This window comes from Phasianus colchicus, chromosome 14, assembly GCF_987193195.1.
Source record: "Phasianus colchicus chromosome 14, bPhaCol1.hap1.1, whole genome shotgun sequence".
Lineage (NCBI taxonomy): Eukaryota > Metazoa > Chordata > Aves > Galliformes > Phasianidae > Phasianus > Phasianus colchicus.
The window spans coordinates 2,917,843-2,944,331 of NC_143449.1; the positions used below are offsets into that span (position 1 = coordinate 2,917,843).

General features: G+C 46.3%; 1 protein-coding gene across 6 annotated transcripts in view; it reads left to right on the top strand.

Annotated features, from left to right (window-relative positions):
- The window catches only part of PASD1 (PAS domain containing repressor 1), a 46,825-nt gene that overhangs the window by 802 nt on the left and 19,534 nt on the right, over positions 1-26,489 (top strand). For 2 of the 6 annotated variants that reach the window (XM_031602688.2, XM_090150312.1), the window contains exons 2-7: positions 20,285-20,376; positions 21,836-21,892; positions 23,129-23,283; positions 23,533-23,624; positions 25,180-25,269; positions 26,255-26,375. In XM_031602688.2, the coding sequence (XP_031458548.2) occupies positions 21,861-21,892; positions 23,129-23,283; positions 23,533-23,624; positions 25,180-25,269; positions 26,255-26,375 (490 nt within the window). In that variant the 5' untranslated portion in view covers positions 20,285-20,376; positions 21,836-21,860. Of the gene's footprint in view, positions 1-7,884; positions 11,540-20,284; positions 20,377-21,835; positions 21,893-23,128; positions 23,284-23,532; positions 23,625-25,179; positions 25,270-26,254; positions 26,376-26,489 lie in introns of those variants that run through there. The other 4 variants (XM_090150309.1, XM_090150311.1, XM_090150310.1 and 1 more) reach the window with 4 other exon arrangements.

Consider the following 26,489-nt stretch of genomic DNA (forward strand, 5'->3'; position numbering starts at 1 on the left):
CCTCCGTCGGGTGCCTCGGCGGCGGGGCTGAGCCCACGAGGATGCGGCGGCCGCGGTCAGAGCCGCTCAGGTGCCCCGCGGGCAGAGCTGTGCCCAGCAGGGGCTGCCCCGTGTGCCCGGCGAGCGGCGGGGCTGCGGTGTTCGGTGTGCGAGGAGCCGCTTTGCTTTTAGCAGAACGATGGCTCCCCTATGTCCTTAATTTGCTGGATCGCTGCTCACCCATCCTCAACATGTGGATACGGGAACTTGCCTTAAAGGAGCAGCGTTTGTGGCTTGCGCGGTCTTCATATGTCGATCCTACGAGTGCTGTTTCATGAGGATGCGGTGTGAACCTCTTGCTCTCACTATAGTGCAACACCGGGTACCATTTTGTTGGAGAATTTGTTCAATTTTTAGACACTTCCTGGGCTGCGGCTCCTTGCTGTAGTTACCCGCTCGGAAAAAAATGCATTTTGGTTTTCTGGAAAATACATTCCATAACCAAGAAGAGACTTCTCCTGGCATGTGCTGATCGGAGCAGATCAGCGTGTTGGTGATGTGGTGCGGAGGAGCAGAGCATCCTGAGCGCTGAGAGCGTGGCAGGGCTGTGGGGCTGCCCAAGTGCTGGCCCATGGCACAGGGGGGAGGTTTTTTGGGGAAGCCAGGTGGGGAGGCTGTGTGAGTGGAAGGCATCGGTACCTCTTGGGCTGACCATGGGTTCGCTGCTGAGTCTTGAAAGTTTTTCTGGATGATGTTATAGGAAAAAGTGGCTCTAAGAGTGGTTATTTCTGTTCTTCTGTTCAGTCAGAGCAGTGGCTTAGAATGATTTGATCTAGAGAAGGAGGAGGATTGGTTTGAATATTTTTTGTTAAACTACAAACTTCCGTGACATTTGGCAGAAAGTCCTGCAATGGTTCCTGTCTCTTCACCACTCCACTTATGTCTCAAATTATTTCACTTGTCGAGTACTCAAAAACAGCTCAAGGTTAAGCATTGAAAGTAGCGAGTGAGTAGGTCTTAATTAAAGTCGCATCATGTTAGAAGCAACATTAGATTTCAGAGATGCTGATGTCAAATCCAACTTCTGCTCATCAGTAATGTCAGAAAATGGTGCCATGTCCACAGTTTGGAAGCAGGGCTTGTCTATGCACACAAGTTGCATTGTTTTGGCCCGAATTATGCAACTGCCCAAGAATGATACAAAGGGTTTAGCGCTGACATAGCTTGCTCCTTCAGAACTGGAGGAATGAGCTGTGTGCCTGTACCAGAACGCTGAACCCAGGCTTGTGCTGGGGTAGTTAGGGACTCCAAGGGAACAGCATCTTTAACCAAAGTAGTAAAATGCAAATTGTGTGGAACAGTACCGCTGGTATTATTAAAGTGATCCAGCTCTATTTTCCTTACACACCTCCCGTTTCCTTGTTGCTCTGCTGTTTCTGATTTTGTGCAGCCCGTGGCCTTGTGCCGAGCCAGCCAACAAAGCTTTGTCACCAAGGCCCCCCAGCCCTGCAGCGCTGCAGAGCCCCAGGTGGTGGCAGAACCCCGTGCCAGCTGTGTCTGCAGCAAGCCCTGCCGCCTCAGAGCCATCGGGTTGGGCAGAGCACAGGGGCACGTGCAATTAATGGGTGAACTCAACCTACTTCATGTTCCATTATTGGCTTTGGCCTTGCCTACACAGAGAGATTACACCAGTTGACCTTCAGTCCATTTTTAAAGTGATTTGATTAACCTGACGTGACCTTGCACATGGGCGTTCTTATTTTGGAGCAAATGAACTTATTTTGGTTTAACCAAAACCTGTCTTTTGTCAGCTTAGGCAGAACTGAAATAAACCATGCCCAAACTGAAAGGAGAACTTGTGTCTGTATATAATGACACAACCTGTGCACAAAAGCGGGGCCTTCTGTAGGATCTGGAGCAGAGTGTGGTGTTCAACAAAGCTGTAGGAGACCAGCAGCTATTTGTAGCAAAGTTAAAACAAAAACAACAACAACAAAAAACCCACAAATCAAACCAAACCAAACTAAGAAATACTGAAATGTCTTGGTGAGACTAAGGAAGGAGTCCCAGTGATCTTGGTTTTGGAAAACTAAAAGCAGTGCACCAGGCTTGCAGCGAGGCTGTCCTGGGGCTCCTCAGCTGCAGAGAGGGGAAGTGTTTGCATCCTGTACACACAGTCCCAATTCAGCTAAAAAATAGAAAAGTGATGCAGGGAACTCTAGGCGTGCTGGCCTGAATGCAATAGTACATGGTGTCTCATGAAATATTTGGTAGGAAAGAATAATTAGACATGGAAATAATGAGGAAGAAGAATAAGTGAGATTGTATCAAAGATGAATTGTGGCAGACTAATCTAACATCTTTCTTATATAACAGATTTCTTAGGTGGGGTAATGCAGGAATGTGATTTATGTAGAGCCAAGCACTTGATACCATGCCCCACAGGACACGGTTGCATAAAATGAAAGTGGTGGCTCAGTGCAAGAGCTGAGTGGTGGAGATGGCCGAGCAGAAGGTACAGCAATTTTATTTATCCAAATAAAGCTGTGTGAATGGGGAGTGGTGCTCACAGAGCCTGGAGGCACCGGGAAGTGAGCACACAGTGCTGCTGCTTTGGGCCCTGCAGCATGGGGGAGTTTGGGAAGATGGGCTCCATACAGAACAGCACCAGGCTGTCATATGAGAGGAATTTAGATGACTTTGTTGATCGGAGTGATAGAAATGACATGACATTTAACAGCGCTGGGTGCAAAGCAGTGTCGAGTTTTGCACGTACAGACCAACAGGAATTTCCAGTGTGAAGCAGAGCTCACCGTGATGGGAGCAGGACAGAGAGACACGTGGCACTGGCTGGTCAGGGCTGCCTTGAGCAGGTGGTGGGACTCTGCTGCTGGGGACACCAGTGCCATCCGTGGGTGTCTGAAGAGAGTAATGGGGCAGATTCCAGTGTGGTTTTATCACTGTGCAATAGCTTTCTGCTGCTGATGGAGGAGCCCGATGGGATCTTGCATAGCTCTGGAGACTCAGGGCAAGAAAATGTTAAATTAGAACAGTAGGAGGGCTAGAGGTGTGGTCACACAAACGAGCTCTCTATTGTATGACGTGAGAGTAAACAGCTTAATTTGTTTAGCTCCGGCCAATTGAACAAATGAGGGGACGGTTTACAATAAGTCTTTTTACGCACAGCTGGGACTCAATAGCAAGAAGGAGGAAAACCTGTGTAAGTCAAAAGTTAGCAACCACACAAGATTAAATTCTATATGTTGGTTGTGAGTAAATTTGAATGGGAAATTAGAAGAAAGCTTCCAACCACGTAAGAATTGAAGTTGTGTAATGGTCTTTCAATTAGGGTGGTTTTGAGATAGATCTTGATAATCTTATGGAGGAGATTACACAGTTAAATTGGAGAGAGAGAGTTCCTGGAGATATGAAATCAGGTTTGTAGAGTTAGTCCTTTGGTCTCCGCTACATTTATGTATTTAATGTAGGGTTGCAAGGAGAATGGACCTGGTTTTGTTAGTAGTGCTGCACTGACCCCATGCACCATGGCTTCTGCTGTGTTCTTGGGAGGTGGGGTGAACTTCCTCATGGGCTGTAACTTTGTTGTACGGTGTGAGGATGTGTTCTGGGGCTCCTGGCTGAAGGCTGAGCAGGCACTGTCAAGTCAGCCCTAACAGCTCTGACTCCTGAGGCTAGAGAGCTGATCTTGATGTCCTCACTGCTCCCTTGCTACCTGATGCTCCTAGAATTTGTTGCAGAGCTGGACTTACAGTGAGCTCTGCCCTCATGCTGATCGGAACAAAACGCTGTTAATTGTGCAAAAAAAAAATAGGAAGTTGTGGGCCGGTAGGGATGAGTTAGTATTTTTAACGGGACAGTTCTGTTATAGGAAAGTTGACGTATAATAATGTGCATTTTATTACATTTTCATATTACAAGAAAAAGAGAAGGAAATGGAAAACTAAAAGACAGAAAGCGAGCAGGAAAGCAAGAAGGAAAACAGCTTAACTTAGCCTGGAGCAAAGATCCCATACCTGATTAGCTGCCTGTTAAGAGAAATTGAAATATGGAAAAATGACAGTGCAGATGAGGATAACATGGAGATTGCAGACGAGGAAGTGTGCTAACCCAACTGCACGGAGCTGCTGAAAGGCGTTGGGTCATCTGACTGTGCCTTGTATTCTTAGCAAACACGATTGTATAATTGATTAATTTGCCGACATTGCTGTAGCGCAGCGCTATGGTAACTGAGAGGCTCCCCAAACACTGGCTGTGCTTTAGCCGAGCAGCAGCTCACACAACCATGCATGCCCTCTTCCTGGGTGGGATGGGCAGAGAATAGGGAAGGTGAAGGTGTGAGAGCTCGTGGGTTGAGGTAAAGACAGTTCCCTAGGTAAAGCAAAAGCCACGCATGCAAGCAGAGCAAAACAGGGGGCTCATTCACACTTCCATGGGCAGGCAGATGTTCAGTCAGTTCCAGGAAAGCACGACCCATCATGCGTAATGGTTGATTGGGAAGATCAACACCATTGCTATGGATGTCCCCCCTTATCCCCCTTCACCCCAGCTGTATGGTACAGGACACCCCTTTGGCTGTTCTGGGTCAGCTGTCCTGGTTCTGTTCCCTCCCAGCCCCTCGCTGGCAGGGCGGCACACAGAGCTGGGCATCCTTGGCTCTGTGTAAGTGCTGCTCTGTGACAACTGAAACACCAGTGTTTATCACCACTACTTTCATCAAAAATGCAAAACACCGCATCATACAAGCCTCTGCGAAGAACATTAACTCTATCCCAGCCAAAACCATGATGACACTTTCCCAGAAAGCACTGCAAAATGCACCTTTCCTTGGGAAGGAGGCAGGGAGGACCTGGGGTGGTGTGTACTGATGGGATGCGTGGCGGCCATGCAGGAGCTGGCTTTGGCCAACAGCCACCCGCTGCATAGCAGCTGGGCCAGAGGCAGCTGTGCCACCTGACAGAGGCAGGGGACACCCATGGTCCTGAGCACCCTGAGCTTGGTCTGCAGTATTGGTGTCAGCAGCTGCCATCCACACTGCCCTCAGCCCTGGCTCCGGGCTAGGATTTAGGCAGCCTCTCTTGTCCCCACAGCAGTGTGATAACTCAACAGGCACTTAGGCCAGACTTCTCTTTCCCCACCATCATTGTTCCCTCTGCCCTGTAAGTGATGTATAAGTCAGCGTGAGGTGCTTTGTTGGGTGCCAGGCATGGGTCGATTAACTGATTGACTAATAGCTAAATGCAGAGGTATTTGTAGGTGTATTTATTCTTGTTTACAAACTGCCCGAGCCTAAGCAAGATTTTCAAGTGTGTAGCAATGGCAGGAATCATATCCATAAAAATGCTAATCTCCTCTCTTGCTTCATCCGTTCAACCCACAAACACACGCGTACACACATGCGTAAAAGAAATTAGTAAGGTTTGTTTGTTCTCTTCTGGGCTCAGCCTACTTTAGTCTGACTTTATCACAGCTCAGCGTGCCATGTTGCTTCGGGACCATCAAGTTTTGACCATAGGCACCATGCTGGGTAAACCATTTTTTGGAGCAATAAATAAGCAATAGATGAGCTGATAACAGCTCCCTTGCCATTAATTGTTGTGCATACACACAGCAGCACTCTAAGAAGGCTTTTAAGCACAGGCAGAGGCTGTATCTGAAAGGGCTGACTGGCCCCACGGAAGCAAGGGCTGAGCTCGCATTTCTGTCTGCGCAGTGCCAATCCCAACGCACGTCGTTATGGATTGAGGAGGATGCTGTGTGTTTGGCCCAGTGTTGGCTTGTTGCAGCAACCAGCAATTAGAGAGGCAGTAATAGCTGAGGAGGTGACAGCCGCGCTGAGGAAGTTTGGCTGTAAACCTGTTTGTCCCGTCTCCAAGTGCAACGTGTGCATCCATGATTTACAGTACATTAGAAATACCCTGATCAAATTGTTTCTAATCACATTTTATGAAGTGATGTATTAATTAAGTGAGTCATGTGTGGCAAAAAGATGGGCCTTTGGTCAGCTCCACTACTGCTGGCTCAAAGAGGAGCACCTGTGGTTTGCTTTGCACTCAGAACAGTTGGAATGGCTTCATGTGGGGCAGGCCTCCGATGGAAGGGACACAGTAGGAAGTTTTAACAAAACAAACGCTTTGTGCTAATCTTAACACCTACGTTTTCTATTTAATCTTGCTTATTGCAAGGAGCCGAGCCTCGTCACTTACTGGAGACAGTGAGTCAACGCAGAAAAAATGAGCTACTTTATTTTCTTTCTATCAGAAGCTCAGGGGTTGGCCTCCTGCATGGCAGCAGTGATACGGGGCTGTGCAGTGCAGAGGGGATATGTGCTGGCCCTTGGGGACAGCCCTTCTCGTTCATCCTCATCTCTTGGGGCCTGGTTCTTCTGCTGTGTCTCAGTGGGGATGGAGCAGAAGTCCATGACTCAGGAAAGTTTGCACAACTCAGGAACCCTTGCTGAAAATTCTGTTATTTGAGGAGACTGTGTGCAGTTCTGGCTTCCTATTTTCTGGAAATTATTCAGTTTGGAAGGAGAGTATCCCAGAAGAGGTTCGAAAAGGAAAGCAAATGTAACTGCAACAGTCCATACAGGGCAAAAATCCCATGTCAAAAATGGGAGAAGATGAAGTGCAGTGGACTGAAATTGGCACTGAACTGTCTGGAAACAAGAAATGAGGCTGGATCAGAATGCCATCTTGCCCAGACACAGTTCAGAACACAGAGCTGAATTTCTTGAGTGTATTCCTAGCTGAAGCTGCAGCTAGTAGAGCAGTTAAGATCTCAAGTCTTTGGCTGATTTGATGGTTGATAGTAGGCTGTTATGACTAGAGGAGAATCTCTGTTTTCTCTCAAATACTAACTCAAAAGAGGATGACAACTTCTATGTTTTTGTTTTTATTTTTATTTTTGAAGGCAAGCATATAAATATTAATAAGTGATCCAGCTAGAATAGCATCTTAAAAGTTGTTGTTAGCGATTGTGTGAACGATGTGAATTCGATTGCACAAGGAGTAAAATTTTATAAATATAAATAATCTGATTTCAAAAGCTGCTGTACCGAGAGACTACTCCGGGATTTTCCAATATTGTCCAGTTTGTGTTGTTCAAATGAGAAGACATATTAGTGAATAAATTGGATGATGAACTGCTTGATGTAGAAGGCATAGTGCTTATTTGTAGTGTCTTGAAGTCCTAGGAGAGATAAATTGTCAATCTAATCTTCTTTAGATTGTGTTTGAAATGTACTTTTTATGAGGCATTTCTAACTGTTCCAGAGTTTACTGCTCAGACAGATACATAGACTTTGTTTCTGTTTGACCTACAGCTCCTCAAGGTCCTTTGCAGGCAAATGCAGGCAAATTTCCTTCCGTCATTTTTATTTGCTTCCTTGACTGTGCAGTAAAATCCGTAGTGATTGTTGGTGTTGCTGAAAGTTTTCTTCTGACCTGGTTGCTATCATCAGATCTGGCTGCTAGCACAACCACTGCACAGTGCCAGCAGGAGCAGTGATACCAGCTGTGTTTTGTCTTTGGCATCTTCGGCATGGCACTGAGGAGCTCTGCAGTTGACTTGAGAAGGTCTTTGCAATAGTGAAGAGCATGGAGTTTAGAGGCACTCCAATAAATGCTTTATTTTTCTTCATTTTTTATGTTTGGGATAGACTTACTGTGGAAAAGAGGATTGCTGGATTAATTAAATCAGAATAACCAAGTATTAGTTTTATTCTTCATACGTTTCTAACAGTGCCACGGCTTTGAGAGTCTGCTCATAGAGCAGCAGAAGTGTGGCATTTCATTTGGAGCCTTTTCTGACACAAATGTCATGTTTTATTAAGGAAGCATCTGAGTCAACTTTACTTGCAGCTGATTTCCTCCTAGCCTTGCAACACTTGCAGTATCTTCAATCAGAAGAGAGCACTGATAAGGAAATGTTGCTGGAAGGAGGACGTGCAATGCCAGAGTGTGACAGAGCAGGATTGCTCTTCTGCATAGAGGAAGCAAACAGGTGCGAGATATTAAAAACTTATGACAGCTATAGGGAGATAATTCCTGAGATAATTCCACATCAAGCTCTGCTCCAGCTTCTATCTCTTGACAGGCTCCCGAAGCCCTAGGTCACAAGGTTAGAGAGAACTGTGGGCTGGTGCTGTCATCCTTACCTGGCGCTGCAGGCCGTCCCCACCACAGCCCGAGTCACCGACGTCGGACAGCCTGTCATCGCCCTTCCATTAAGGATGGCTGCTTCTAAAACATCACCATTCGTGTCAGGACTAGAAATGGATAGGCACAGGCTGAAATCATTGTCAGGAACAGATGTGAGATACCCAATCAGTTATTTCCTAAGGAAAATGAATCTGATTGTGTGAATAGTTGTAAATATTTCATTTGGCAGGTCAGCTACTGCAGCGGTGGTAAACAAGAAGCATTTTGTGGTGCTGCACTTGATTTCTCATTCGTTTACACTTCAGTGTTGAAGGAAGCAGTGTGGGTCCGTGGGTCACCGTGCATCCCAGCTGTATGCAGGGCCTGAACGCTTTGTCACTAGGGCACAATCGTGGCACAGGTTTCAGTGTCAGCATGAAAGCGACCATCTGAGCACCCAAATGTTGCTCTAGGCCTGGCCTCATGCTGGCACCGATGCTGGGCTGCGGCAGGAAGAATGGCCGCTGCTCCTGGTGGTAATTAAGCAGTAATTAGGGGTACAGCTTTAATTTCATGAGCAGTCGCCAATTCTCACTTATTGACAACAAAAGTAAATGGATCTGGAAGGAACGTTCATGCTAGGAAGGATGTGATGCTGATTTCTGTGAGCTTACAGGGAGTTTTACTGCTGACCTTTTGCAGAGGGGCTGTTGAGAGGAGGAGAAGGAAGGAGGGAGGTTGTTTTTCTTTCTGCCTAGATGATTGTTTTCCCCACTTGAGTTTAGTCTAAACCACTGTGAAGCTGGCTCATGGTTTGTAGGAGACATACACGACAGCAGTGCACGAAGAAGGAGGCTGTGAGTACAGATGATATTTGCCTCTCCAACACAGTGTGAAATCCTGAGGAAACTGGGACTGCTAGCTAAAGGTCACGGACACGTTTAACTTCTGCAGCTGGCTTCATGCCACTGCGTAAGTCTTTGTCAGGGGTCGTGCTGGCCTTGGTGGTGTTACGTCGTCCGGCTTTGACAGAAACAAGATCCCTTTTAACCCGTGTGGTTTGTGGGCAAGTACATGGCAGTACCTTTCTTTCCATGAGCTGGTTCTGATGTTTATCTTCTCAGACAGCCTGATTTTATTGTGTTAAATGCAGTGTGGACCCTGCTGGTCTACGTGGCTGAGGGTACTTCAGTCAGGTACTTCAGCCCTGAGTAACAGATTTGTCTGTCCTCATTCTGAAAGGCACAAGCCAACTCCACAGAGTTACACAGAGCGGTGTGCCAACGAACCTTCCTAGCTGAAGGCCTGCATTCTGCAGTTTGTTGTGGGGAGATGCCATCTGATGCCACAGCCATTTCAGCTGGCCAGGTCTCTAACCTGCGAGCCAGGGAGCGCCCGTGTCTGACGGTGTGGATCCACTGTCCTTTGCAGCCCTGCCCACACAGCCAGGATGCTCTGCAGGAGAGCATTGCCCACCGCAGCTGCCGTTAGCTACTGCCTAGAGGAGAGCTACCCTTAGAGGGATGGACCCCTGCATTTAACTTACTGCTTTTGTTTGAGTCCTGATTTGGACTCAGAGTAAGAGAATTCTTCATACTAGCCCAATGCAGATATGAAACAAAATATATTTTAAAACGTTCTGCACGCTCACACTATTGTTGCAATCAACACAGAGCTCTCTGATGTCCAGAAAAAACACACATGCCTAATTTCATGGTCTCTCATCCTTTTAGGATGTTTCCAAATCTCTGTCCCGCATCCTTCCCTCTGCCAGGGCTGAGGAATCCCTGACAGCCTGCAGGTAATGAGGGACTGTGTGCCCTCCGGCAGGGTCAGAGCATCAGTGGCTGCCCTGCCTCTCCTCCTATAGCATCAGGGCTGGAGCATGGGTCAGACCAAGCCACTTCAAGGGTCAACAGCAGGAACGTGTCTATTTGATCCCTTCCTCTCCCCAGAGTCTCTGTGTTTACTCACATCTTTTTTGCTTGGACGTCGTCTGGGAGGGGGACACATCTTTTCTGGTCTTACAGAGCTTAAAGAAAAAGGCCTCCAACAGAATTCCCAAACCCAAGCGGACGTTCAGCCGTGCTGAGTCATATTTTGTTATTTTGGCTGATTATCCAGCCAGCCATGCAAAAAAAAACTGCAAGGGAAAAAATGTGTGTGAATATCTTATCTGTATGACAGAATGAGGACTTGGGTCTTTGTATGTGTAACAATAATGACCCAGTATTAAAGTGCTCCAGTGGCTGTCATATTTGTAGTCTAAAAATGGTAGCAAGTAAAAAGAGAGAGAGAGATATGTTGATGTGTATCCTCTCCTTTTGTTTCTCAGGGCAAAAATTCTGCTTTCTCGTTTAATTTCCAGTGCACATTTGCAGTACTCTGCAGAAAGAGGAATATGGTTGTGGTTAATTGTTTAAATATTCTTTAGTCCCGAAGCTTTCAGAACAAATCATCCCTTTTGAGAAGCTAGTTCAGAAATGACACAGGCAAGATACATCACAAGAGAATGTTGGACATGAAGTTAAATGTGACTCAGAGAAGAGAAAGAGAAGGTGTGGAGGTTGTTCTAAAGAAGGAAGGAAAGCCAGCTATATTATTAGCTCTTTCAGCAGTGTACGTGGCAGCAGTTCTCCTTGAAAAAAAAAAAAATGTATAGGCTTCAAGAACTCAGATCCATCCTTGGTGTAACCATAATGGAATTACGGTTGGATCAGCAGCTTTGCTGGTTCATAAGTCTTCTAGTGTTACTGAAAACAGATACAACCCATGAGCATTACTTGGTCCAATATGCGTTTACTGCCAGTGTTTAATATCTGTCTTCACAGCAAACAAGGAGAAAGTCCAGTCATCTCGGAAGATGCTTTGCATCATGCAGTCCAACTGGGGCAATTATTAGCTATTCTCAGCTCAGAAGAGCTGCTCTTAAAGCTAGCTGAAAAACAAACCTGTGCTTGGTCTTTGGGACCCCACTGTAACCGTATAGTGCATTTGTATGCAGAAAGTAAAACATGGATGGAAAATTACCACTTCAAGACAACTGCAAGGTGTTTTGGGAACTCTGAGTAACGAGATGAGTTTTCTCACAATAATGCTGATGTCCAGTGCTTAATCATACACTTGAAACAATTGGGCTCAGACCTTATGAAAAGTGTTTACTTGCTCGGCTTTAAGTCACAGGCCAAGAAATAACTTGATCGGATTAGTCGGGGTTGAATAGGAACGGCAGCACAGAGAATCAAATGAGTGTGAACGGTGCCGCCGTACTCTGCGTTAGAAGAATATCTGCCAGCTGCCGTTGCAGCGCATAATCCTGCAAGATGCTGACGCCTCCGGTTCCCCTTCCCCGAGGGAGCAGGCGGGGCTGCTGTGGCGTGCGGTTCCCATCACTCACCTGAGTGAGTTTTTTCTCTGAACTCCTTCTTTTCCCTCTTACATAAAAGTCGGTTCTTTTGTACCTCCTCTTTTCGGAAAGGCTCTCGGCACTCGCAGGGTCGGGGTGCGTGGCTGGTTATTCTCAGCCGCAAGATTACAGCGATGGCAGCAGCAAGGTCAGTGGGGCATGAACACAGCTCAGCTGGAGAGCAGATGTGAGCAGATCATTTAAGGGAAGCAGCTGAAATTCCCAGAGCCAAATGAGGATAAGATGAAATTTTGAAATGTAAGCGCTTTGTTTAAATTCCTTTTTACTTATGCACATTATACCTGGAGCACTGCAGAACTGAACACACTGAGAGGGGAAGGAAGTTTCTTAGGCTTGAACTTGGATGCGTGAAGCCAAAGATATAAAATGAGGTCAGTTAGCTCAGCCACAGCGAATCCTTTGATATTCATTTAATGGATAAGTAGATAAAACTCTAAGCAAGCTCGCATGCGAGACTTTGAATTTAAACTACCAAAGCTCTTTATAATTTTCTCGCAGATTTCTCACGTAGGGTTGCACCACTGCTCAGATAACGAGTGCCGCTCCGCTCCTGCTCCTCTGCTGGAGCACAGCATGGCCACAGGGCTTCTCTCTCCTTCCTTCTGCCCACAGTGGAGCTGAGAGGTGGGCTGGCGCTGGGAAATGCCATCGTCTTGGCAGTGCTTCAGTTGGAGATCTGGGCTGGAGTCGATAAGTTTGGATCAGCAGCTGAATTCTCCTCTTCTGCTGGGAGGCTTTCAATCTAGTTTAGACCTATCTCTAATCCTTTTGTCATAATATTTCCTTTTTTTTTTTTTTTAATAGCTTCCTTATGTATTGAGTTCCAGAAATTCCAGGCTGGTGATACACATGAAAAACAGATTGCAACAGAGAGCAGATTAAATTACTCAGGTCTAGGATTACTGAGGCAGAACATTTTTTTCTTCATGTTGTTTTAAAAGAGAAGATGGATCTCTTTTTTATTTTGTATTTTTGACTGGAAGGAGTTTGGGGTCAGTGAGCTCTCCTTCCACAGCAGTCACCTGAGGAAAAAATAACGAACTGTTGTGTTGGCTTTTTTTCCCTTCTTCATTTGAAAATCGGTTCTTATCAGTGCTGCATATTTAAGGGAGTTCTAAGACTGCAGCCTGATGCTTCAGGAAGCTTTTTTTAGGAGGGAAGGTTTGACTGAGTGCCAGTAGACAGGGCTAATCGTCAGGACATCTGGATTCACTTCTTAACTCTGCTGCCTGACCTTGGTCAATGATTTAGGTCAAGCTTTTCCAAAATGTGCCTTGTTTGTAGGTACTTGTGCTAGGTTTCAGCATTACTGAAAATTAGGCTGTGACTGTGTTTACTGTTTTAAATCCAGCTTCTCAGAACTGGTACACTCTTAAAAAGAGACAGAATGAAATGTGTGCCCTTGTTTCCTTGCTTGTACAGCAGTAATAACGGTGTTTATAGGCTGCACTGTAAAAGCAGTAGAGGAGGAAAGGGATGGCAGCAAGCCACTTGCATAGCATCAGAAAAGTAGATATGGTTAATAGAAAATCCCAGGGAGCTGCACAAGAATCAGACTTCCAAGGTCTCCCACTGTTCATCTGGCACCGCCTAGTTTGTTCCTGAGGCAGCACCCCAGGATTTGCTTGTCAAAGAGATGGTAGATCCATCTTACTTTCAGAAGTGATGGGATGGTACCGCACTTCTGCAGCTCTCCGAACTCCAAGAGCGGTCAGGAGCTGGAAGGGGCTGCCCAAGGAGGTCGTGGAGTCATTGTTCAAGAAATGATTAGATGTTGTACTGAGGGACATGGTTTAGTGGGAAATATCGGTGGAAGGAGGACAGTTGGATTGGATGATCTCAGAAGTCTTTTCCAACCTTGGTGATTCTGAGATTCTGTGATTCCAAGGTCTGCCGCAGGTGGACTTTGAAGGAATGTCATGCAGCCCATTTTTCACCTCTCCAGAGCTGTGCAGTCTGGAAGTGTTGTCCTGGAACCGTCAGACACACTCCTGTCCCCTAGGAAGGCTTCTGCTTTTACTCTGCAAGTCAAGCAGCCCTCAGGCCCTCACTGTTATTTTTTCATCATGCACAATCAGCGCAAGTGAACACAAAGCCCAGATGCTCATCCCCTCACCTGTACCATCCACCATCACTTGAAACACATTTTGTACATATGCCTGAGAACTACAAAGAAACTGAAAACAAAAGAACATATTGAGCAGAAAAAGAGAACAGCTACGTACATGAATGGTTCTCTTCTCATTTGGCAAACTGGTGGTTGCTGAGGGTTGGCCTCTTTCTGGCAGAAGTGTAGGGGAAGGTATTTAGCTTGACCAGGTTGCTGATTTCCTTTACCATGTAATGATTACATTTATTCTGCACACAGGGAGAGCACAAGGCCTAAGAGAAGTTAGTTCAATAACATACAAACTTTATGGGATGAGTTTCAACCGTAGTAAAGAAAACAGTATCGTAGAATGGTTTGGGTTGGAGGGGACCTTTAAGATCATCTGGTTCCAGCCCCCCTGCTATAGGTACCTATAGACACCTCCCACCAGACCAGGTTGCCAAAAGCCCCATCCAGCATGGAAATCTGAGTGATATTTAAGGGTAACACATCCAAAAGGACAGCTTTGGCATGTTGGTCCTAGTGCCTACACAGCTGCCAAAACAGACCAAGCCCAAGAGGCACGCTGGGACTTCTGTCAGTTGTGAGGACGGTTGCTGCAGGTTGTGCCCTGGCCCAGCAGGCAGCGTAGGGCTGTGCACAACCACCATGGGCACGGGTCTGGCACTGCTTGGCTACCAGACACCATTGGGTTCTTCTAAAAAGGTGTTAAGATGGTTTGCTCTGAACCTACGCTGGATGAAACCATGACTGTATCCAGAATCTGGGCTACGAGTTTATGACCAGCTGTTTCCCATCTTGCTTAAGCTGCAGAATCAAGTTGGTGTTTTGTTTTGTTTTGTTGATTTTAGCTTGTTGGAGCTGCTTTTATCATTGCTGAAATTTGTTGGGTTAACCTTCACACACGCAAAATCATTATCTTTTGTGATTTGCCAGAGAGGTGGATAAGATGGAAGTACCCCCATATGTCTGTGCATAACCACAGGCCCTTGCACTGTCAGGATCAAACAAAAAAAAAACCAGAACTTTAAGAAATTGCGTGTTTTCTGGAAATTTTGGAGAACGTTCTGTCCAAAAGCATTCTGGTTGTGAGATTTCAGTCTTACTGCATCTTTGTCTCCATGTGCCTTTCCTGGAAATGGTCACGTGAGAACACATCTCATTTTCTGCAGGAGAATTTGTTGTGAACAACTGCCTTTGCCACTGTTCCACACCAGGGAGAACTGTCTGTATGTTATTGTTTGAGGATTATTTGGCTCTATGTGTTCGGGTCTGGAAGTACAGTGCCTGAATGAGCCAGTTGTGTTATCGACGTGGTTATAGGTTAGATGCATGATCAGCATTTTCTAGTGCAGCAGACATTTACCTTTCCTGTAGTAACTGCAGATAAACACAGGTACTCATCCAAGACTGCAGAAATGCTATTTGCATACTCATTTTTATCCTCCCCTGCTAATGGCAATGGAATTGTGGTTTTGTGCTGTTGGGGCTAACGGGCATTCCTGCCTTTGGCCGTGTTTTGAGAATTTTAAGAGGCTATTAGACAAATTGATAGAATTAATTAAATGCATGCTCTTCTTGTTACAGAAACCCTGGAGATTTTTAAATAATCTTCTCTGGAGTTGTATCTTTAGCCTTCGAGGCTTCGCAAATTGCTGGAACAGAACAAAGTTGGCTGGCTATTTTCTCCAGAATCTGACAAAAATCCTAGAGAACACGATGTTCCAGTAATCATCTCTTCTTTTCAAGTGTCTGTTCATGTTTTTAATCTCTCTTCCCTTTCCCTTTGTCAGAAGACAGCATATCCTAGTTAAGAAAAAACACAAAACCAAAAAATAAAGAGAAAACCTACAGCAGCATTGTTCCTCCCCGTATCTTTCATTTCACTTCGTTTCTGTGCTGAATCACGGTGTTCTGATACAGCCTTCTTTGTGGTGTAATTGTTTTCTGAAATCCATTTTCTTTGGGCTCCTCTTGGCTTCTGTCTGAAGCTGTTGCTGCTGTAATGAATGTAGTCATAAATCTGTCAGAGGTAACAAGCTAAATGCAGAGCTCGGTGCAGCAGGGAAGGGTATCTGCAGCTCGGGAAGCACATCGAGGTGCTGCAGTTATGGAGCAGGCAGAAAAGGTTCCCTGCTGACAGACGAACAGAAGAGGGCACCTAATTTTTGGTTCTCTCATAAATCCACTGCCACTCCCTTGTTCTGGTTTCTGCAGGGATGCTGTGTGACAATATAGGCATGGGTGGAAAATGGAAGTATGTGGCTGAGGTCCGGGGTTAGGTGTCTGGCAGGAAAGCACCATGTGGCACTGCCAGCTGTGCTGAGGAACACCGACCTGCTCCCCCTGGTGTGGTGCCCAAGGCAGCGGTCCCAAAACAGCTGGGGAACTGTGTGTGTGCCTCGGGCCTGAGCAAGCCCAGGACTCCCAGTGCTGGGCAGCTTGGCAGGACTGAGGGCATCGTGATGTTCTCTTTTGAATCAGTGTCAATAAGACTGGCAAAGACCACTAAGATCATCTCATCCAGCCAAGAGCCCGCACCCCCCATGCCCACTATCCATGTCCCTCAGTGCCACATCTGCCCCACCATTTTCTTGAACTCCTCCAGGGACGGTGACTCCACCACCTCTCTGGGCAGCCTGTGCCAATACCTCAGCACTCTTTCTGAGAAGGAATTTCTCCTAATGTCCAACCAAAGTCTACCCTGGAGCAACGACAACCACTCGTCCTATCACCGGTTAAGTAAGAGCAGAGGCCGACCCCCACCTCCCCACAACCTCCATTCAGGGAGCTGTGCTTTAAGGTCTCCCCTGAGCCTCCTCTGCTGCAGACTGACCCATCCCAGCTCCCAGCCCGCTCCCCATCACACTCGTGCTCCAGAGCCCTCACAGCTCCGCTGCCCATCGCTGGACATGCTCCAGGGCCTCCACGTCTGTACTGCAGTGAGGGGCCAACACAGCAATCAATGTTAAGTAAGAGAAAAGGGAAGCAAGGACATGGAGAAAAGCAACGGGGAGACAAAGATGACGGACAAGGAACAAGGAGGTGGAGAGAAACCATTGTTGAGAAAGGTGCAGTTCCCTGAAAGCTGCAGCATTCCCCGGTGTGATGGGTGAGGGCTGGGCAGTGCGGGAGCACCGCGTCTCTGTCAAGCACTTGCTGCGTGCAGAGCAGCCAGAAACATTCGGAGGCATTCGCTGGTTTTTCAAATGTCATTTACATTAGCATCCTATAATTGAATCAGTAACACTTTACTGAAAAGGTTAAATTCTGCCTTTTAAAAATTAAATCAGCTGTTTAGCTGTCAGCCACAGCCGTGCCCTCCCGTTGCCTCTGGAAGAATTGGCATATTGACATATAAATCGTCTTGCTGGAGAATGCATTATCTCTCTTATTTATGACTGCGTTGTGCCACAAAATGCTACTGCTTGTAATTGAGGGCTCTCTGCTGAATTCATTGCATGTAAAATCTGTGGAAATAATTAATTCCATAATTAAAATACTTCTTATGGTATAGATTTGAAGAATCCCTAGCTGCTGTACATCACTCAAATGCTGAGTTCTGTGAAAGTTTGAATGAAAGCATAACCAACTTTTTTGCATAGAGAATATTTTTAATTGATACAGTTGGAAAAAGCATTCCAGTTAGCTGGGGTCAAGGCTGGTTTTAGGTGACTGATGGAAGCTCCCAATCACAAAGAAATCAGCAGCATCACACTCACCAAGCAATTCCTATCTTGCCATCAGTGGTGTAGCAAAACCTTTAACATTAAAGCTGTACTGAAGCATTCATATGAGCTGTTGACTTCAGGGCATAATTCTTACTAATCCTATATTCCTTTAAGAGATATCCTTAAGGTAACATGATGTTTTACAGCTACCTGATAAATAATCATTTTCTTTACTCAAAGTGTTGCAGTTGTAGATAGCACCTGAAGTCAAACAGCTCTGCAAAACAAAGAGTTAAAAAACATTCTCTCTCCCATTCCCTGTTCAGTAAAAAATTGTTCCATAGCATTGCAGAAAAGATAAAGCATCACTTCAGCTTTTGGGTGCGTGTCTGGGCAGTCCACTGTCTCGTTAAGGCTGTTGTACTCCATTGCCCTTTCTGTAATCCAGGCAACAACCTTAAATATGGTGATATTTGAAAAGTCTAAAATATAGCTTGCCCGTAAAATGCTCCGTGTGTTGTTTGGGACACTCTGCAAGGAAAGAACAAATCTCTTCCCTCTTTGTAGGATGGATGCAACGATGGATGTGCATTTCTTGGTGGCAATACTGAGCATCACCTGCCATAGGCAGCACGGGAAAGGATGCTGGCAGTACTACAGGTGTCCTCTCTTCACCTGTCTGGAGAGTTCAGGAGTCCTTCTCACCAAGTGCTGCAGGAGAGGATTTTCAGGAGGCAATAAATAAATTTTGATCTGGTTAATACAGTTAAGGTCAAAGAGATTCTATCTGGAGCTATTTAAAATACTCTTAGCATGCAGACACACTGCTGTCAGTAGTGCTAAGTGCCTTACCTTGCTGAGGAGTGTATACAACCCTTATGAAACTATTCTTAAGTATTCTGGTTACTATATTTAGCACTGGCTCATAACAAGACAAAAAGCACTTAGCTAAATGTAGTCCTGAAGTGCTTAATCCGGCTAAGAATATTTTGTCCTTAGGTGTCTCGGGCTGAGACTTTTTATAGCTCCCCATCCTGCTGCATCATGCAAAAAACTTCTCCATGCATTTGAGCCTGCGACTTCTTTTATGGCCATTTATTTTGTCTAAGCTTGGTCTGGGACCGACCGGGGACATCGCTCACCCAGGAATGATGCAGGGCAGGCTCATCACCCCTCACCTTCGTTGGCCACGCTCAGTGGGATGCAGTAGCTCTGCTGGAGACCAGGGAACTGGAGCCCTGCTCCTCATTTAGGCTTGGTGACACTAGCTGGATCCTGTCTGGTTCCTGGCAGCTTCCAGTTGTCAGACGGCCAATGGGTAAGACAGTGGAGAGGTTTTTGTGCAAAGCTTTGTGCTTGAAACCCAGAATGAATCCTTTTGTTTGACTCAATTTTTGCAGTGAGGGTGGTGAGACACTGGAACAGGTTGCACAGAAGAGAGACTGTGGATGCCCCCTCCCTGGAAGCATTTGAGGCCAGTCTGGATGGTGCTGTGAGCAACCTGGTCTAGAGGGTCCCTGTCTATAGTATCGGGGTGGAACTAGATGATCTTAAACGTCCCTTCCAACCCAAACCATTCTATGATTCTGTGCTTTGGCCTGTGTATGAAAAATGTTTTCTGAAAAATTGTAATAAACCCGTTAGTGTAGATCCAAGTATTTTTTTTAAAACACAACTCATTGTTTTAAAACAATGCTCTATATGTTAGAACTTAGTAAGAATTAGAAAATCTTCAATGTGGGTCATCCTTCTGGAGAAGAAACAATGATATAATCTTGAAAAAATAGCACTGACCATGAGAAGCAGCAGCCAAGATAAGAATTTCAATTGTAATGTAGGTCAATAGGATAGCAAATAAGATCACATGTTCCTTTTGAACTGGGATAGGAGCTTGTAATTTGACCGGCATAGGGCTGCCATGAGACAAGGCAGAGTAGGGCTGCTGTACCTGAGCTCATTACGTGGGTGTTGTTCTCAGCTGCTCACCAAGGATACCAGTCATTGTGTAAGGTTTTCCCTGGAAGTTTGTGTTCCGAACTGAAAACGACGACTTGGTGTCGGCTGCACGGTTTCCTGTATCTCTTATGGCTGAAACACTTGAAATGTTTATGCATTACTCTCATACTAATGCTATGTCAGGAGCTTCATTTTCCCTTCTAGGTAACGTCTGCACTGTGCTGGATAAGACCCTGGCACACAGTTTTCTTGAGCCAAGCAGACAGACTGACATCATTCCACTAAGCTGCAGTGAGCAGGAGTTTGGCCCATTGTTCCAAGCTCCCCTACAAAGCCCTGTCCCCATACCACAAGACAGGCTCCTGGTGGTAGCAGTGGGTCACACACAGTGAGTTCTACCTCTGCCCTCTCCAGTGCCTGTCATGTGCATTGCACAGTGGTTCTTCAGGGTCTTCCTGGGCTCCTTTCCCTTTGAGGTGCTCTCTTGTCTTTGAGAAGGAAGGAAGCTATTGCTTCTCCTTTGGGTTATCAGAAATGTAGGTGTGTTTGCTTGGTCACTGTGGCTACAAGTACTGGTGGTGTCAGCATTTTGCAGTGCCTTGAGCAGTCTAAAGGTAACAGAAGTGGTGATGAAGCTGTGACTCAAAGCAGGGCTTCAGGGGCATAAAGAGTTCCAAATTTAACATTTGGAAGCACAGCGTTTGGCTCTGGTTGCTGATGCTGCTGTCAGGTATGGCACCTCAGTTCCTCCAGCAGCAGCTGGGCCCTGTGACGTTTCGGACAGCAGAGATGCTGACAGCAGATGCAGACAAACCAGCAGCTCCAGGTCTGGTCCCAGCACCAGGTCCCAGAGTGCTCACAGTCGCACCCGTGCACGATTCTCATCTGCGCTGTCATACTTCTTCAGCCTGCAGTCATTGCTGCTCTTTAGGCTATGTCTTGTTTGCAACTCTGTTTTAACTGGATTTGCTTTTCCTTCCAGGATTAATTTTTCTCTGTCTCTATTTACATGGTGATAAGAAGTGCTAATCCCACTCCGTCAGTCTGGACTGATGAATCTGAGGAGTAGAGCAGGTAATGTTTCACTTGGCTGTTAGCTTGCAGTGACTCAGGCAGCGAGAACCACTCCCTCCACATGGAGTACATTCACATTTGGGGACTGAAAAAGTCACACAGTTTCCTCTGCCCAGGTCTCCTGCAGGAAGGGGATTCCTGGCCCCAGAGCAGGAGAGGGAGGGTGACTTTCTATCGTATTTCACAGAATCACAGAACCGTAAGAGTCTGGAGCTCCACATCCAACCCCCCTAAAAAGCAGTTCATTACAGCAGTGGCACAGGAACGTGTCCCATTGGGTTTGGGTATCTCCAGAGAAGAAGAACCCCCACTTCTCTGGACAGCTGTGCCAGGGTTCTGTTCCCTTATGAGAAAGGAGTCCTTCCTTATGTTGGTGTGGAACTTCCCACGTTGCAGTTTGTGCAAACTGCCCCTTGTCCTGTCACTGGACCTTAGAGCCCAACCCCATCCTCTTGTCTCCTGCCCTCTAGATACCATGAGCAGCATCTTTGGCATGTTCTCAGTTGTGGATGGTTTCATTTTGATTTACCAACCAGAGCCAGTGAGAACGAGCCCCAGTGAAGAGGTCACCCTCATTGTGCTGAATTTGCCATCGTTGCATGGGGATTGAGAGTACCACATCCTTCCTGGGAATTGGCTCCAACTGTTCTCACCTGCTGTGCTGCAGGAGCAGTTAGCATACACCACAGGCAGCAGCCCATGGTGACTGCTTGCAGGCAGGCTCTGGGGAGGCTGGCTCTCGTTCCCTTGCATTCCCTGGGTGATGCCAGCTAAGGAATGGTTCTAGCTTGAAATGCTGGCTGTGAGTCCCCACGGTAGGACGCAGCTGGGGGGTGGTGGAGCCAACAGCAGGCGATGGCTGCAGGGCACTTCGGGTGAACCTGTCTCATATTGTCCCTTGGATCATACCTTGCTGTTGCCTAATACTAATCCTGTGGAGGATCAGCACAGCTTCCTCCTTCCTCCTATGCCCTTGCACCAGGATAGAAATCTCAGGTGCTCCTTAAGCACTGCAGTGAGCTTCAGCAGCCAGGCTGGCTCCCCCAGGCAGTCCAAACACAGTGCTGCCTGGCCCAGGCACCGAGCTGAGATCAGCTCTCACGTTTGCTGGGAGATGCTGGGCAGAATGCAGGGCACTGGTTGGGCTCCCCGTCCCTTGTGTCCCCCTGGCTGTATCAGGTGCTAGCTGGGCTTGCTTGGGACTGGGGCCATTTCACAGGGGGACTGCAAGGTTAGCCGGGGGGCTGCTGACTCTTTTCCAGTTTGGGCATATGGGTTTCATTCCTCAAACCTTTAGGCAGAATAAGCAAGAAACCAAGTAATGGAAAGGAGGCTGGGGAAGTAGATGATAAAACCATCCAGGATGTCATAAGACACAAACCAGTAAGCTCCGTGATCTGACATCCTCGGCAAGATCAGGCAGTGTGTCTCAGTGAGTATTTCTGTCCTTTCCTTCCAGAGCCCTGCGTTGTGTAAACGAACTGATGGATGAAGATGAGAAGGACAGGGCAAAGAGGTATGAGGGGATGCACGGAGCATGGAAGCTCTCCCAGGGGAGAACTGTAAATGCTGTGTTGTGTGATGCTTGAAAAAGTACTCGGGATACTCATGTCAGAGGCAAAATTCAGTGGTTTTCAGGCCATGTACAGCAGACCACATACAATGTAATATGTCACCATTTTCAAGCTCAGTGCTCCTTGGATTATATTGCCTTGCTCTCAGAATCTCGTGTTATCCTATAGCTGTTTATCATCCCAGTGATTCTGTTAGCCTCAGCTGGGGCAGTGCTGCTTAGCACAGGGCACAGCTGGTCTCCCTCCAGAGGAGCTTGGCTCTGTTCTAATTACTCATCAAATAGCAGTGCCAAAACAGAGAGGGCTGCTGCAAATGCTGTGTGTGAGAACCTCTGAATGCCAACCTGAACGTGAACAGGAATGCTTGCTGCATACCACCCTCGGTTGGGAGCACAGGAGCATGTATTGTCATGAATATGCTTGTAAAGAAAGTAAATGACTGCTGGAAGGGGTTGTATGAAAATACAATTATCTGAGCTATGAGCTTTGGAAAGAACATTTTGGAAGAAACTGAATGGATTTACTTTCTTCTCTAATAAAACTCTAATAAAAGCATTCTTAAATTGCATTAATGCAAGCTGAAAACTAGTCTGTGGTTTCCTCAGTGAGACTCTTAACATGCCCAATTTCATAAGTCGTGCCGCTGCTACTGCAGATTTTCAAAGCCAGATAGGAGAGCTTGTACTTGACTTTATTCTGCAGTCAAGTTGCCTCTGCACAGTGTTCTCTGGCAACAAGCTACTTCTGCAATTACAGATCCAGGAAGGAGGCAGCCTTCTTGTTTTGACCTTTACGTGCTTGTATACTAAGTGCAAAGCAAGAGTGGGCAAAAAGGCAGTGTGTGGTGCCAGGACTTTCTTACTGGAGAAATTTCACCTTCGTGTAGTCATCCCTGATTTTGAAAGAGTGAGAAATGCTGCAGAGATGGACGTAAGGAGGCTTGAATGCCTGTAAATGCTATTTGCTACTTGCAGGCATTGCTTGCTGACAGAGTTCAGTCCTGCTGCAAGGCTCCAAGCACCAGCGCTGCACTGACACCCAAGCCTAATTCTGTACAAGCGAGCAGTCCCAGCAGAAGCTCAGATTCCTGTGTTTAAAGCATTTTGCTGAGATGGGGCCTTGTGCCGAGCTGCAGACCCTTCATTTTACTGAGTGACATTTACCTTTCTGTCGCGCAGGGCATCACGCAACAAATCTGAAAAGAAGAGGAGAGACCAGTTCAATGTCCTCATTAAAGAGCTCTGCACAATGCTGCAGGGACACGGCCACCCTCTCAAGATGGACAAATCCACCATACTGCAGAGGACCATCGACTTCTTACAGAAACAGAAAGGTAGTGAGGGCACACTCCTGCCCCAAATGTCCCCTCTCCCTTTTCTTGGCTTCTAATGTGTCTGCATTGTGATGATGTGAAAATGGAGTGTCGCAAGTAAGAAGGCTTTGTGCGGAGAATGATCTGAGGATGATTCCTCTGAAAGCCTCTTAAAAGAAATTGTGTTACTTGAAAATGGAAAAAAAAAAAAAAAAAAGAAGTCCCGGTGATTATGAGTAATGTTGCTTTTTTGATGCTTTTTTCTTTAAGAAATCACAGCACAGACAGAAGCCTGTGAGATTAGACAAGACTGGAAGCCTTCATTTCTTAGCAACGAGGAGTTCACCCAGTTGATGTTAGAGGTAAGAAGAAATTAAAGCCCCACAGATTAGTGAGAACTAATCAGTTCAGGGGAGTCGCTCAGAGATGCAGTTCCATTCACCTGTGGGTCCCCGTGTTAATGATTCCTCCTCTGCTGGCACATCTAATCCAAACCTGATAGAGACCAGTGCTGTTCTAAATGCTTTGCAGGTATAGAATTAAAAATAGAACTGCTTCCCCTTAAAGAAAAAGGGCATTTCAATTTGAAATGAAGACCAGTTTGTCCTGTATTTGGCTTTGGAAACACCCACCGAACCTGTGTTTTTCCTTTCTTAAGGATGCAGCTTTGGTTCTGTACTGCACATTCCTCTGGTGAGGACTTCTGTGCTGCTGCTCCTCACCCCACCAGAACAGGGTGTGTGCTGGGCTGAGCTGGGAGGTGTGGCGGTGTCTTCGTTACTCCTTTTCATCAGGGTGTCATGACTCACCTCCCTGGAAAAGTCTGTTCTTTCTTTCTGGGAATTTCTTAGCAAACAATCCAGTTTGTTCCAGCTGAACCAAAACAAATTTCCCTCTTAGAAGTGATAGGGGAGTGAGCCCTCTAATAACTTCTGGTGCGCTGGGCTGAGCCCATTGACCAGCTTCAATAAAGTTGGTGGCTTTACCCAGACAGGGCTTATTTTTAGCAAAAGCAGGGAGTCACAGTGAGGTAGGAGTGACCGGCTGCAGTGGACACTGCTGGGTGCTGCTTCTGCATGGCATCTCTGCCTCCCTGCCAACTGGGCTGCAGAGCAGCCTAATGATGGCTTTGGAAGAGCTGGCTTTCTGCACGGTGCTGCCTGCAGGTCGGATGACCAACACCTTGGGAGTGTTACAGAAGAATAGGGACAGAGTCTGGATCAGCAGCACAGGAAGGTGTTGTGAAGAGCAGAGCAGTGCTCAAAGAAGAAAGCAGATGCAGAGACTGAGAAGACACAGAGAACATGGACTCCAGGCCATAAACAGTTGTGAAAAAGAGAGGGAAAACAAATTTTCAAATTCTCACGTCACTTGCCTAGAAAATGAGTGCTTTAAGCAAATTAAATAAGGCTTTAGATCTTGTCCCTAGTCCTGCCCTTTGATCTATGTCCATTAGTCATGGATTGCTAAAAAACAGTATCCATCCATCTGTCCGTCCATCCATCGTGCCGGTTTTGCTGTGATTATATCTAACATCTCCTTACACACTGAATTAGTTAACTGTTGTGCAATTCAGAGCACATAATGAAGTGACTGAAGTCACCAGGATTGTGTGGGTGTAGAAAATTTAACCACCACTGTCTTGCTTCATATAAAATAAGTACTCACTGGGCGCAAAATAGAAGTCAATTTAGTATTAATGAGCAAATAAGAACATGTACAAAGAATGCTGAATTAAACAGCACCTTTTTTTTTTTTTTTTTTGCCACATTGAACTATCATTGCCATAAGTGATTTATGTTAGGTTTAGAATCCAACAGTCTAAAACCACGGTGTAATTTAGCCTATTTATTGTACTGGAAGTTGCTGCGGCGTGTAAATCTTTTGTTTTCCTTTTGTCTCATCTTTTGTCATTAGGCATTAGATGGCTTCCTCATCGCTCTGACCACCGATGGGATTATTATTTATGTATCTGATAGTGTCTCATCTCTGCTCGGGCACTTACCGGTAAGTTCTGACAACGCAGTGCATTGCAGGATGGCTCTCCTGCCTTAACACAGCCCTGTCACTGCAGCCAAAGAGCCAGCTGACTGTGAGTGATGGATAAACCCACAAACTCTTAGGAAGCTTCTCAGGAGCCCGTGGTTCTGTGTCAGGGTCTGCAATTTAGCTAAATAATCTGTGTAGAATCACTGTCCTCGTAGCTCACCACCTGACTGCGTGTCTGAAGAAGGATTGGGGTGGTGGTTATCCCACCAGGTATGTGGAAAACCTCATGTCTCTGTGCTGAAGCTCTTCTCAGACAATTTCAGGTGAAAATGTTTGCTCTTGTGATGGCATTGGGTTGTTCTTTTTTGAGCCCAGGGTCTTTAGTACCAAAAATGTTAGAGTTATCCATTTCTGTTGGGTGTGGAAGCTTCTGCTGGCTCCTCAAAAACATTTCTTGCTTTTATCTGGCGTACATTATGCTATGTGAGGACAAATTTGAGCCTGAGTATCCTAACCTGTCTGAACATCCTGATGTGCAGAGAAACAAATATGTGCTGACGTTATGGAAGAACCCCTTTAGTCAGGACGTGTGGGTTCATCAGCACTGGGGCACTTGCAGGACAAGTTAATTTTGCCAGTCAGCCTGAAGGGCCAGGGGAGGAGGTGAGCAGAGCTGTCCTGCTTCTGTCTCATGCTTCCAAGGGGAAAGGTTTCACATTTTCAGTTTGAAATGATAGATTTCACTTCCTGCCATGTTTCTGTGGTACCAGGGCTCCTCCAGCTTGCATGTGGCTGAACTGAAGGGCAGCCTCTGGGGCCCGTTCAGCCTTTTGCAAATAGATGGCAGCCTGGGGGTGAGATAACCTAAGGGTGATATTCTGCCCTCGATCCTTGTGTTAAGAGTCTGCTAGATTGGCAGCATTGTGCTTCGCTGTAGGATGAAAGCATGTGTGGTTGTGTCAGCCTGTGCTGTTGAACATGACAAAGCATTCTTTTGCATCAGTCAGATTTGGTGGACCAAAATATATTAAACTTTCTGCCTGAGCGGGAGCAGAGCGAGGTGTACAAGCTCCTTTCTCCACATGTGCTCATGACAGAGCCCGTTGCAGCTGATTTTCTAAACGGTAAGCTCTTTGCTCGTCTGTTGATGAAGGAGATTTGCCACAGGCAAACAGTTCCCAGAGGGAGCCCCCAGCTATTCAGTTCTCCTGTTTGCCACTGCTGCTTTGCCTCTGTGA